General features: G+C 41.7%; 1 protein-coding gene across 1 annotated transcript in view; it reads left to right on the plus strand.

The window, feature by feature from the left end:
* The window catches only part of PHEX (phosphate regulating endopeptidase X-linked), a 141,112-nt gene extending 128,278 nt beyond the window's left edge, over positions 1-12,834 (plus strand). Inside the window, exons 19-22 of the mRNA XM_073328113.2 lie at positions 1,666-1,731; positions 2,997-3,101; positions 4,923-4,999; positions 8,973-12,834. Coding sequence (XP_073184214.1) covers positions 1,666-1,731; positions 2,997-3,101; positions 4,923-4,999; positions 8,973-9,075 — 351 coding nt within the window. The 3' untranslated portion in view covers positions 9,076-12,834. The remainder of the gene's footprint in view (positions 1-1,665; positions 1,732-2,996; positions 3,102-4,922; positions 5,000-8,972) is intronic.
* Positions 12,835-14,380: the final 1,546 nt, after the last annotated feature.

Consider the following 14,380-nt stretch of genomic DNA (forward strand, 5'->3'; position numbering starts at 1 on the left):
AGAAAATGTTGTGGAGGAGCTGCTGGAACTCACCCATTCGTTCCATGCTGTTGCTATTGGCCCATCCATTAGTCTCTTGCTTTCTGGAGGTCCTGACTGTGGTTAGGAGGATTTGGACCCTCCCTCATCTGTGAAGTTGTAGGAACTGCTGCTAGTGCACAGTCATATCATCTACAGGACTTCACTGAGGTGAAGATATTTAGTTCTTCTTTTCTGTGAAGCATCATATTGCACTTTATGATAGGGTCATTTTTGTTATGTTTCAGGGTATGCGCACACATAGATAAAAATATAAAATACCCCTTTTGGAACACTGGAATGTAAAACTACTTTATTTCTTAGAATTCAGAATGATACACAAAATCGCACACAGAGAGAGACAAAGCAGGCTGCTCCCTAAGGCATAGGCACAACTTTCCTAACTTTGTTCTAGACTGGCTTTTTCCTGACTAACTGCTGCTCCCAGATTACACACTTCCCTACAGAATCCCCAAGCATGCAAGCAGGACCATCCTCTTTCAACTCCTCTTTCAATTTGAAATGCAAAGGTCTCCAAAAAGGTGCTTAATGAAAAAAGTAGATATGAAAATAGATATAGTTTCAGATTTTGCCAATACCAAAGAGCTGTGGGGTTAAGAAATTCTCTTGTTCTCCCATCACTATCATGATCCCTTTTAGCCACAGCCGTTTTAGTGATCTGATCCAGAGTCCATTGAAGTCAATGGAAAGATTCCCATTCACTCCAAAGGCCTTTGACTAGACCATTGTGCCACTGATAATTTGTCCAGTCCTAAATTTCAAACTGTTGCTTCATACCATTTTATCAGCTGTTGCATTGGAATCATATTTTAATTAATTTGATTCTAAACTTGATCCTGTGGTTGTTTTTTGTATAAAATGTTGGAGGAAAAAACTAATGAATTACCAATACAATCTGATAACTCAAGAACCCTTATAGGTCTGGTGATAATAGACAGTGCTCTACTCCACAGAAAATGAGAGGTTCTTTCAGATTATATTAAATATTGTAATATCAGGATATTGGGTTTATCAGCATTTAGATGACACCAATTTTTGTAACATGATTTTTTTATGGTTGCTGGAAGCAATATTAGAAAAAAGAACTTGAACCTTCTTTCTAGATTTGTAAAAAGCATTTTGTACACTACCCATTTCAATTCTCTCCATGACATCTACTTTTAATTCTACTGTTTTATGTTATACTTTGATAATTACCATCACTCCAGTAGTAGATAAAGAGTTATGTGGAGAAATAAATGTAGTTTGTCAAATAAGTAAAAAACTTTGCAAATTCCCAGATCTAACTAGAGGAGCTAAAACATGGATGGAAAAAAATATTGATACCCATTCAAATTTCACAGACCAGATTCTCAGATGCATTGTTTCTGCTTCATGCCACTTTGCCTTTGGGATCTAACCCTAGAGCTAGAGTAACTGGCCACAGGAGAATACAGAAATGGTATGAGTATAGGTTTGATTTTTCACATTGGAAAGCAATTTTCTTCATCAGAGCTATTCATTTACAGTAGCTGAGGATCTGGCCTATAACCTCTGTTTGATTTTTTTCCTGTCTGTATATATAGGTTGTCCTTGAAATGCAGTTTAGAAACAGATCAAATGAATTATGTTCTTCCTTTCTGCTAGGTAAAAGGGAAGAGGACTTTGGCAGAAAACATTGCAGACAATGGAGGTTTGCGAGAGGCTTTCAGGGTAGGTGTAAGATTCCCAGTGGTGATGTAAGAGCATGCGCACCAATCTCAGAGAGCAGACTGTTAAAAATCAGGGCACAATCCCCTAATTGCTTGAGAGTTATAAACTTGGATCTCACCAATCAACTGCACCAAGTGCAAGCTTCTCAGGCACTTTAACAGCCTTAACATGGAGTCACAGACCGTCCCCTTGGATACTCCGCTCTGTCTCACTGGCCAGGTAAGGATATCGCTGTGACAGATGGCCTCTTACACCAAGAATCACAGCGCTATTCAGGTTAATCCCAATCCCAAAGAGCCAGTCACTTACCCCAGGTCAATTGCACTTTGGGTTTCACACCAAGACAATGCTTATAGCCAATCCTATAGTAAACTATCTGAAGATTAATTAAATAGGGAAAGGGAAAATAGGGAATTATTTACATGGTTAAAACAAGCAACATAGACACATGAATTATTACAGTCTTAGATTTCAAAAGGTAATATAGGCTGCTATAATCAGCAAGCTCTATTTGACCTTTAGGGGTAACCCTGGTTAAGCAGCTGAGGATCTTTTGCTTATGCGTAGAAATACTTCCACCCCCTAACCACAAGTCCAAGCAACATAGTCCCTTTGGTTTGTTTTTTTTTAAATTCCCCTCCTGCCATGTGCTCTGAGCTGAAAAACTCAGCTGATGGGAGGAGTCCATTTGCATGACTCATCTTCTCAGGGAGGAGAGCAGAAGCAGAATAAGAATAAGAATCTTTAGTCCTTTTGTTGGCAATCCAGATGTGGGGAGTTTCCAGTTGTAAAATCCACCCAATCTAGTATCAGTGGGCCTCCTCTTTCTGGACGGGCATAACCATTTCTGCAGAAGAGCAGGTCTTCAAACTAATGTCCCTCTCGTGTATGGCAATTCATACAATCCTAGAGGCTCACAATGCAACCACTCACATATTACATTACAATATGGAACACAGATATTACAAGTAAGATTAATGCGTTCAGCAATTCACAGGCATTTGTGAGAGACTAAACACTCTTATAATTCAAACGCCTATTTTATCAATATTAATCCACAAGTGATCCAGACAAATTCCATCTGTAAGTGTCCAGTTGAGACACGGGGTCTTTGGCAGAAGATGGCACCTGGCCTGCCAATGTCACAGTAGGCAGCTGTTTTATTTCTTTGTGCTTGAGGGGAAAAAAATTGAAACACAGTATTGTAAAAACTGCTGTTGAGCTCTGTATCTACTGAACTATACCCACTGTACCTCTCCAATCAGGCCTATAGGAAATGGATTGAAGAAAAGAGACAAGGAGCAGAGGAGGCTTTGTTACCAGGCATTGAATTCACCCACAATCAGCTCTTCTTTCTCAGTTACGCTCATGTGAGTACTAGAAAACGGATTTTCAGGTTGATGTATCCACTACGTTGCTCTACAATCTTGGTTTAAAAACAACCCCTCCTCCCCAACCTTTTCTCCAAAAGAAGAGATTTTAAAGGGTTAATAAAGACTCCTTTTTCTGAACTTACTAATTTTTCTTCTCCTTCTCCCTCTGTGTCCTCTCAAGGACCTCACTCATCTTTCGTCTCATCCCCAAACTTTTGTACCCCCTTTTTCTTTGCAACTTACTGGCTCCTCTACTTCTCCCACTGAAATTATTCCAGCTCTTGAACATAGTTGTCATGACAGCCATATCCCTCTCTCTTGTAAACCTCTTCATCTCAATAGCCTTCATCCTGTCCCTGCCAATTTTTCAATCACTTCCCCTTCGGTTTCTCACCTATATAGGCCTTTGTAGGGTTTCAGAGGTTTGAGAGCAATGGGTCTTAAGTCTGATGTATTGGGCATGTTGTTCAGTGAAACCAAGCAATGGAGGAGAGAGTAATCTTGGAAAGTTTGTTCACTTTGTCTGCTGTACATTAAGATTGCCTTCTGGTGCTCTTTGTATATTCAGCACACTTTTAGAAAAGAGACACCGGTATGGACATTAAATATCCTTGAATTCATCTTATTTCATACAAAGGATTAGGTGCTTGACCAACTCACAAGGTCTGTTAGGGTGTACTGGGTATAGCAGACAAGAGGATAATTCAGTATTTGCATATATTGTCCATAGCCGCCTTTGTGGTCACTCATAATTGGGTCAGATATGACCTTAGGAGCTGAAAATTAAGGGGCATTAAAGGAAACTTGGAAAATACATTAGGAATCAGTATTGAAAATAATGAAGTAATGTGTTAAGTAATGTCTATGGTTGACAGGGACAAGAAACATCATTATGTCTTTAATATACACTTTAGAGCAGGGATCTCAAACTCAAATGATCACGAGGGCCACATGAGGACTAGTACATTGATCCGAGGGCCATATCACTGACACCCCCCCTACTCCCAGCCCTGCCCCACTCCACCCCTTCCATGAGGCCCTGCCCCTGTCCTGTGTCTTCCCACCCCTTCCCCACCACCATTCCAACCCCTTCCCCAAAGTCCCCACCCCAACTCCACCCCCTCCCTGCTTCTCTTCCAACCCATTCCACAAATCCCTGCCCCACCTCTTCTCAGCCTCCTCCTCTGAGTGCATGGCTCCCCGCTCTTCCCCCTCCTGGAAAGCACTACGTGCCACCAAACAGTTGTTTGGTGGCAGGAAGCACCTGGAGGTAGGCAGAGGAGCGGGGATGCAGCGTGCTGGGAGGGAGGGTTGGCGGTGGGTAAGGGGAACTTGGCAGCCATAGGAAATAGCTCGGTGGTGTGGGGCTCAGGGAGCTTGGCGGGCCGCAGCAAAGAACTCGGCGGGCCATGTGTTTGAGACCCCTGCTTTAGAGGTTTAAAACCAGGAAGATTTGTAGTGGTTAAAAGGGAGGGGAAAGAGAGTTCCAGATGGTGCAGCACAAGACAAGAGGCGACCCTCAATTACAATGACTCTCAAGGGAAAAGACAATCAAGGAAGCTAGCATTAGATGAGCTAAGTGAGCAGATGGGGAACAGCAGTGGTTAGAGACTTGGATCCCTGGAGAGTGTTTGAAAATCAGAATTGCTTTAAATTAGATACAGAGATGACTAGGAAGCCAGTGGAGGTGAAGGAAAATGGGTGTGGTATTGTTCCTGCTCATCTCATATATATTACAGTAATACATGTAGACGGATCAGCTACATTTTGAAAACTGTGTCCCCCAAATAATATACATGTTTGTCTTTTCTTCGTTAGGTGAGATGCAACTCCTTCAGACCAGAGTCTGCAAGAGAGCAAATCCATACTGGAGTTCACAGCCCTCCTCAATTCAGGTAGAGTAAATAATATGACAGGTTTCAGAGTAGCAGCCGTGTTAATCTGTATCTGCAAAAAGAAAAGGAGTACTTGTGGCACCTTAGAGACTAACAAATTTATTTGAGCATAAGCTTTCGTGAGCTACAGCTCACTTCATCGGATGCATGCAGTGGAAAATACAGTGGGGAGATTTTATATACACAGAGAACATGAAACAACGGGCATTACCATACACACTGTAATGAGCGTGATCAGGTAAGGTGAGCTATTACCAGCAGGAGTGATAATCAAGGTTTGGCCAAACCGGACAGGCTCTTCATAAAAGAATAAATGGACACAAATCAGACGTCAAGAATTATAACATTCAAAAACCAGTCAGAGAACACTTCAATCTCTCTGGGTCACTTGATTACAGACCTAAAAGTCACAATTCTTCAACAAAAAAAACTTCAAAAACAGACTCCAAAGAGAGATTGCTGAATTGGAATTAATTTGCAAACTGGACACCATTAATTTAGGCCTGAATAAAGACTGGGAGTAGATGTGTCATTACACAAAGTAAAACTATTTCCCCATGTTTATTTTCCCCCCATACTGTTCCTCACACGTTCTTGTCAGCTGTTGGAAATGGCCCACTTTGATTATCACTACAAAAGGTTTTTTTTCTCTCCTGCTGGTAATAGCTCACCTTACCTAATCTCTCTCCTTACAGAGTGTATGGTAACACCCATTGTTTCATGTTCTCTGTGTATATAAAATCCACTACTGTATTTTCCACAGTATGCAGCCGATGAAGTGAGCTGTAGCTCACGAAAGCTTATGCTCAAATAAATGTGTTAGTCTCTAAGGTGCCGCAAGTACTCCTTTTCTTTCAGTAAATAATATATCTGTCTAAAGTACACAGCTGTAACTAGGGTGGGGCAAGAGGGGCAACTGCCCAGGGTGCAGAAATGGGGCAGCGCAAGATCAGGCCCAGCTGAGATAGCCCTCCACCCCGCAGGATTGAGCCCAGCAGCGTTGGCCGGAGTCCGTGGGCATAGTTTCGGGCGCCAGGGGCATTGCTCCCCCAAACAGAGGCCCAGGCTGGAAGCGGGGAGGAGGTGGTATGGAGCTGCTTCTCCTGCTAAGCTCTCGTGCCTCCGCAGCTGGACACTGCCTCTTGGGTCCTAGTGCCAGTTGTCTTCCCCTTCTATGTTTGGTGGGTGCCCTATATGGTCACCATCTTGTTTTCTGTACAATGGTAAATGCCCACAGGGGGCATATTGGGGAAAGGGGATGAGGTCAGGGAAAGATGCAGTGGGGAAGGAAGGGGGATGGGATAGGGCAGGGGACAGTGGGGATGGGGAAGAGAGAGGAATGGGGCAGGCGGAGGGGGATGTGGGAGTGGTGGGAGGGGGATGGGATGGGGAAGAGAAGGGGATAGGGGACTGTGGGGTGGGAAGCGAGAACCCAACCCAACATCCCCTTGGCAGCAGCTGGGGCTCCCCTGTTAAGCCAGACCATCTCTCCCCAGCATTGGCAGCCTACCTCCAGTGGGTACCCTTGCCACAGGTACCCCCTCCAACACCCCCCAAATACCCTCTCCAGCTCCTCCTCCCCCAGGCAGTGTCCTTTATTTGGGATCTTGAAATATGGTAACCCTAGGGGTCGCTGCATTCTCACAGGCTTGGTTTCTGGAGCTGGCGGGAGCAGCTGTCCCCCAGTGCTTGGAGTGGGCACCGGGCTTGCATGGTTGAGCTCAGAGCTCAGGCTGTATGACTGTGAGCTTGGCCACCAGAGGCAGCTGGCTCAGGGAGCAGGGCAGAGAGGGCTGCCAGGCAGCTGACCAGAGCACCTGCTACCACAGCACGGAGAGCCAGGGGCCCAAGCAGGCCAATGTCGGCTCCTGGCAGGAGGCAATGGTTTTCAAACTGTAGGGCACATTGCCCTAGGGAGGTGCATCCCACAGTGTGAAAACCTCTGTGCTAAATGGGAGGCAGAAATCTGGGGAGACACATGAGCCTGTGTGCAACCTCCTCCCCCATCACCTTTAGGGGGCGCAAATCAGGGGTGCTGGAACAATTTTTATAGTGGGGATACTGCTGATGGAAAGTATGGAAACCATGTATTTGGTGTTTGTTATTACTACTTCAAGCCAGGGCAGCACCACTGGTGCAAATATGATTGTTTGCCCTGGCGCTAAAATGCGTAGTTACGGCTCTGCTAAGGTACCTACAGAGACAATACAGTGTCTAACTGCAGAAATATAGGACACTGAAAGAGGTAAAGGAATCAATGCAAAAGTGGGTGCTGCTCTTATTGTTCTAGCATTTAGTTATTTGTACTTGAATATTTTTATTATCTCCACTTCCATCATTGGGGATAGGCTTCTGCAAAAATGTGGGTTCTGCACAAGTCTTGGAAAATGGTCAGACTAGATCTTGTTCTGATCTCCTCTGGGGGTGTTCCATAGTCCAGGCCTAGAATCTAAAACAGCTTGTTTGCCTCTGGTCTCTGTGAATCTCAGGTTTCCATGTCCCTGAGGACCACAGTGATTTTGGACAAAAGCATTCTCAGCTGATGTTATCAGGTTATGGAACAAACTTCTAGAGAAGATTAGGTGAATCCAGAATCTGACCATCTTTAGCAAATGCTGAAAAACCTTCCTCTTTCAAAAGGCATCTTTTTACCATAAGACTGGGACTCAACAGTGATATTCCTGTGAAATTAATAACATCTGACAAATCAAAACCAACCCCCCTACCTCAAGCAGCGGTTTTACCTCAAGAAGGGAGAAGTCCCAGAGATTCCAGGGACTTTGTTATTGCTATCAATTTTACATGCAAGGTCTCAGATACTATGATGAGGGATGGCAATATAAAACCCTAGGGATACATGATTTCATCCTTGAATAGTCTTTCCTCACTATGTACTCTTTGCCATTAGTGATATTTATTAACTGTAACTATATTTTCAGTAATTAGTAGTGGCTATTAATTTGCAATAGGTGTGTCTCAATTAAGTGGCTGACACGGCAAGCAGGACTTGCACTGACTTCAAAGTTTCTAAATGCAGGCCCTGAATATGTATCTGAAAGCTTAATGTTTCCTGATATTTTATTTGCAGCCTAATAGTATATTGTAGTTCTCCCCACAAAACTGACCTTTAGGCATTTTTTGCACTGCAAGTATCCCTACTAGCAGAAAGTCCAATCAGTGTGATGGGAATTTCTTTTCCACCATGCTGAGCTACACTGAAAGGCTGATTGTATGCAGCGGAGAAAAAGTGCTACTTCACTGCAGAGCCAAGGTGAAAGAGATACATGATTAATTGCTTAGTAGATACATGTCTGCCATTAGCCCAGACTTTCACTTATTTTAGTACCATTTCAAACTTCACATTAGTAAGTATTAAGAGACTAAAAACTACTAGGAGTCAACAAAATGTAATTTTAGCAATGGTAAAATAATCCTAGCTGACATGAAATAAGGGAGGGCAGGAAAGAGAAGTCAAGAACTATGTGCACAGAGAGGGAACTATTGTCCCAACTGGAGGTGGTCTCTTCAGGTTGGCATGTAGACATTGCCAGGACAGTGTAAGGGAGTCTATACTCCTGTTTTCTGTGCTGCCCTTGTTTGTTGAGTGACAAAAGACAAATTCCATTCCATTAGCCTTTTAAGCTGGCACCTTTCCTGAATGCTACGATCTAGATTTGGACACCCTTACTCTGTAAAATAGCATTTTATTCTACAAAATCCCACTGACTTCACTGGAGTTTCTCGCAGGTCCTTCTCAATACTTTGGGTAAAACAATGTTGGCCCGATGTTAATTTAGAGGAAAACTTTCCCTGAAATACAAAACTTTTCCAATGCCTGAGAATAAAGAGAACAGAAAATGTAACTTCCACAAATAGAAAAAAATCTGAAACTTTAAAGTTCAGCAGAACTCTGCAGGATCTGTGATGTTTCATTTCAAATAACTTAGATGTTGTGTTTTGTTTCTTTCTTTAGAGTTATTGGTGCAATGAGCAACTTCGAGGAGTTCCGTAAAGCTTTCAATTGCCCAGTAAATTCAACCATGAATAGAGGTTCAGAATCCTGTCGGTTATGGTAGATGGTCTTTTCAAATCCAGTGCCAAGAGGTTTTTTATATATATATATATATAAACTGCTGTTTCTGAACTTTAACCCACTGCTACAGCTTCAGAGCAACATTAAGCAATATAGAGAGGTTTTATATTTTTAATGCATCTTCATCATCTGGGTGGGTGACCTGCACAGATCTAATCATTGTCTGTTTATGGTTTGGAAGCCTTAAACATTGGACAAGAGAAAGGAGAGGATTCAGGAAAAAAATTGACACTCCATGATTGGATTGCTGTTGATGGATTGCTGCCGTTACTCATTCCACTTCCTGATTTATAGTTTAGCAAGAGGAAAATGGTAGAATCCAATTGTAATCTATTGCTTTGCAGGAGGGCTGAGCAAAATGTTCCCATACAAAATTCAGTCCTTCCAGATTTGTTTAGTTCACGAGAACTGCTACGTAGCCAGCGCTGATCTCCTGTGCAATACAGCATTTTGATAACATACGGTGTTATTGCATAGCATGCCATAAATGATTTTGCATGATGTTAAGACACTAGATTTTATATCAATTCAATTTAAGAAGTCAGATCAATGCCTGAGATTGGAATAGCTCCTCATTGTTTCCACCTGCACTGACTAAACGCAAAGATTACTTGTCAAATCCTGGGTATTCTTCATGAGTGCCTTAATAGCAGCATATGGCAAAAATCTACTAGTGGAAATGGGGCTAGAGCAGGGAATCCCTGTCACTGGGAAACACTAGAATAATTGCATTATTATGTGTAGTCTTGATTCCTGTTCCTAACAGGCATACATTTACACACACGGGGTGTCTTTCACCCTTGTATACAGGGCCTGAACAAGGAAGCGGCACAATTCACACCTCATGACAGCGCCACACGCTACCTAAGTCCCACTTGAGCGCTATGAGCTAGGGTTTAATGAGATGTAAGTCGTACTCCGTGCCAGCGCTAGGCATTAGCGGACTAACCAATTGATCAGGGCCTCGAGCAGCTCAAGAGGGCCCCTTATTCACTTTAGTAGTATGCGGTATGTGTGTTGGGGGGCGGGGGTAGGGAATGTTCCTGCTTAGGGTCCCCAACCAGAGGGAGGGATAACTTAGTGGGTTGAGCATTGGCCTGCTAAACCCAGGGTTTTGAGTTCAATCCTTGAGGGGGCCATTCTGTGTGACAGTTGTTTTGGGGGAGGGATAGCTCAGTGGTTTGAGCACTGGCCTGCTAAACCCAGGGTTGTGAATTCAATCCTTGAGGGGGACATTTAGGGATCTGAGACAAAAATTGGGGATTGGTCCTGCTTTGAGCAGGGGCTTGGACTAGATAACCTCCTGAGGTCCCTTCTGACAGTGATATTCTGTGAATGGGCTATCACCACTTCTGCATGTACTGGCCCTGTACACAGAGGTGAAATCCACCTGTATCCATTAGGAAAGGGGGAGAAGTGACTCAAGAACTTAGCATCTACAATGTTTGGCCTGTTTGCCTCACAAGAGATATTCAGATGCAGACAACTTTCCAGATGTGGTATGTAATCAGGCAATTAAGTCCTTCATCTGATTTCCATTGATAATGTTCATAAAAGCATGTTTTCTATTGTGGTAAGCTTTATTATGTAGTAGTTAGGAAAGAAAAGCAAACAAAAATAATCTCTTGCCCAAGGAAATATATAGAAGTGGGTTTTAGGTATACTGTACAGCGCTTAACTGATTTTTACACAGAAGAATAATTTCACACTGACAGAAGTTTTACTGTAGTAGTTTTAAAAAAATCTTCCCCTTTAAATGGTTTGGCTTTTAAAAGAATATTATCAGTTTAAAAACAGGGGGTAGAGGTTACTGAGTAAGGCTCATTTAAATTTTTCCAGCAAAAACGGCTTTAGTCAAAAATCCAATTTTTTATTGAATACAATTTTTCATTACAGTTGTCTTGTTTTCTTGTGCCTCTTATGAAAGGAGGTGATACACCGGGGAAATGTAGTCTGCCCATGAAGCCCAGTCTGTGGAGAAAAATGGGGGCATGAGGGACCAGAACTATATCTCCCATGCGGCACTGCAACAGTATTTCTGAATCAAAATAATTTTTGGGGACAAAATATTTCACTAAAAAGTCAATTTTCTTCAGGAAGAAAAAACCAGTTGCCAACTACCTCTGAGTTCCATGCCACTGAAGTGCACAGTAGTAATTTTTTTTCCTGAAGTTATTTGCCAAAGATGTCATTAAGATGGCCAGTATTTCTTATAGGGCCTTTAATTGCAGAACTCCTTGTTTGAGTAAGTCCTATTGAATTACATGGAACTACATGCATGATAGAGTTGCTGTTAAGTTACTGGTTTTAGTAAATTGACTATCGAACACATTCATGCTCAGGACACGAATATTGACATTATTCAGGTTCACTTTGAATAAGCAGCTTAAAGTTCAGGGGTGAAATCTTGGCCCCATTGAAGTCAGTAGGAGTTTTGACACTTACATAAATGGGGCCAGGATTTCACCCCAGAGGCTTATCTCTCGAGTATGCAAAACCAGTTTTGCAACAGTCGGTTTTCTTTGCTGCTGGGGAGTCTGGTAAATTTCTTTTGTTTGCCTAATGCTCTCAGGAAAGCAGAACAAAATAATTAAATGCATTCTTAGACATATGTTAACCAAAGATAATTCAAATCATAATAATGCCTCATGAAGTCTCTTCTCACTACCACTATCTCAGTAGTCCCTTTTATAGCTCTGATCTGCTTTCCTATTGTGCCTGTGTATCACCGGTGTCTTGCTATAACAAGTGTAATATTGTCAGTCCACCAACTGTGTCTATCCTGCCAAATGACTTTATCAAACATATTTCGCTCCTGCAGCTTCTAAATTGCACTTTTGGGTAAGTTTTTGCAGAATATTGAAAAATCGGTGCATTTCTCTCACCAACAGATGTTACTATACTTTCCAGTGCTGGGAAGGATGGAAGAGGTCCTATTAGTGTTCTTTTTACTTTAAATGAATATCATTCTTAATATGTTTGTTCGTCCAATGTTCAAACGTTAGGCTCCAGGTCAGGATAAGTGGAAGAAATTGCCATGTACAATGCACATGCAGAATGTTTTGTAATGTGTGAATTTGAAGAGATTTTCTTTTGTTCCATGAAAAACAAAAACAAACTTTTTTTGCAAGTGCACATTTGGGCTGTGATCTTTGAAAAGAATTAGTCCCTGATCTTGCAAAGACTTGTGCACACCTTAAATTTTACATACACTGAGAAGTTCTATTGATCTCTCTGGGATTACTCAGTGTGCAAAGTGATGCATGTGCATTAGCCTTTGCAGGAGCAGGGTGTTATGTGCACGAGTAGCATCACACATGAGTAGTCCCAGTGAAGACACAATTGTACTAATCACCCATGTAAAGTTACTCTGGTGTATAAATGATTGCACTTGGAGCTGGAGTAGAGAATGGTTGGTTAGTTTAAACCCAACACATATAAAAAATCCATCTTTCACCTTGCGTGGGTGAACTTTTACATTCTAAAATTAGGAATAAAATGTATTTGCTAAATATCTGATTTATAAAATATTTAGAAAGTTATGTATAATTTTTCATGAAGTATTGTTCAACTGGTCACGCATATCAAAGGTATATTATATATTAAATTACTGTGAAATATATAATTATCTTAAAAGAAATATTGAAATCCGATGACTCAAGAGGCAGAGCCTCTGACTTAAAAAGCCTTTTCTGATTATGTTTTTTCATTTTGCTGGTCAGTCTATTGTATTCCCTGTTTTAAGTGCAATCAATGAATAAAAAAGCCATATTGATTAAGAATTTTCCTGTGTGCTTTACAGTCAAAGGTGTTTGGGATCTGACTATTTTCAATGATAAAATGTCCTATTTGTAATATCTAAGATTTGCAAAATGTAATAAGGAGCATGCGTGGCTCCATGGCTATGTGGTACCAGGATTTCAAGGCTACTATTAGTTTTTTTATGGTAGTGCCCAGAGGCTCCAATCAGGATCAGCCCCCCATTGTGCTCGGTGCTAACTCACATGGTAGTGTGAATCTTAGTCTGCCTGAATCTTAGTCTAGGGTTCCAGTCCCTGCAGACACACACGTGCACTGCCATACAGCTTTCTATGCCTGTGTCGTGCTACCAAGTTCATAGCATGAATATTTACAGGATCAGGGCCTAATTTAAAACAAGGTGCAACAACAGTGGTTTGAGCATTGGCCTGCTAAACCCAGGCTTGTGAGTTCAATCCTTGAGGGGTCCATTTAGGGATCTGGGGCAAAACTCCTGAGGTCCCTTCCAACACTAATATTCTATGATTCTATGAACTCAGGATTTAAAAAAAAGTGACTTAGACTAATTCACTGTGTCCTTCCCCACTTCGATAGCATGTTTCCAAAATGTTTTTAATATGATCAGTTGTGACCCATACTCAGATTTTTCCCTTTTCTATTGTTTGATCTAGATCCCATATAAGTCTACTTTGCAGTCAAAAGAGAATAGTTAAATTACAATAAAAATATAACGTATGTTTGGAAACAGATTGCTGGGGATAGTCTGTGAGCCTTTGGTGAGCAAGACACCTTTCAATGGATCCTTGCACGCACACCAGGATGCGCACCACCAGATATTGATACAGGATTAGGGCCCTTACAGTTGACAAACTACCTGATTTGCTGAGCTTCCAAGAGGCAGGAACATCCCTCTCCATGCAAAATGATGATTAAAAATGCCTTGAGCAATCCACCGCTTATCTGGCATGGTAGGAGCCTGCCTCAGGAAGCCGATAATTTTATCAAGTTTTAAATTTGAGATTTATTTTTTAAAAAACGAAAATGAGAGATTCCCAAGCAATTCTGCCAACACAGCACCATATTTTATTAACTGTATCAAAGCTAGTAGTTGAAAAGAATCTAGGCAATGTGTTACAGTAATCTGATCACAGAAACAGTTATGGTATGGTATTAATCATCCATAAGCAGTCCCAGCAGGAAGACCATTATTTGGATTTTTTTTATTAGAATATATATTTTTATATAGCAATTGGTTTGAGGTGAATGAAGACCGGCTTCAGAAAATGTGATGTGGAAATTCATCAGGTCCCTAGCTGCTTTTTGAACTGATCTTTTGGACGGGCAGAGAGGAAAAAGTCCAGCCTTGTATAAATAACAAAGGAAAAGTTTCAAAAGTAGATTTTAGTCATTTTTTACCCCAAATTTTAGATTAGTAACCAGGTCCTATGTGAAATGACAGTGATGGTTAATATTGGGTGGTCTATGATGCTAGTTTGTCCAGTAAGCAGCAGAGGTTTAAATGTAGAAGC

This window comes from Lepidochelys kempii, chromosome 1 (assembly GCF_965140285.1).
Source record: "Lepidochelys kempii isolate rLepKem1 chromosome 1, rLepKem1.hap1, whole genome shotgun sequence".
NCBI classification, from domain to species: domain Eukaryota; kingdom Metazoa; phylum Chordata; order Testudines; family Cheloniidae; genus Lepidochelys; species Lepidochelys kempii.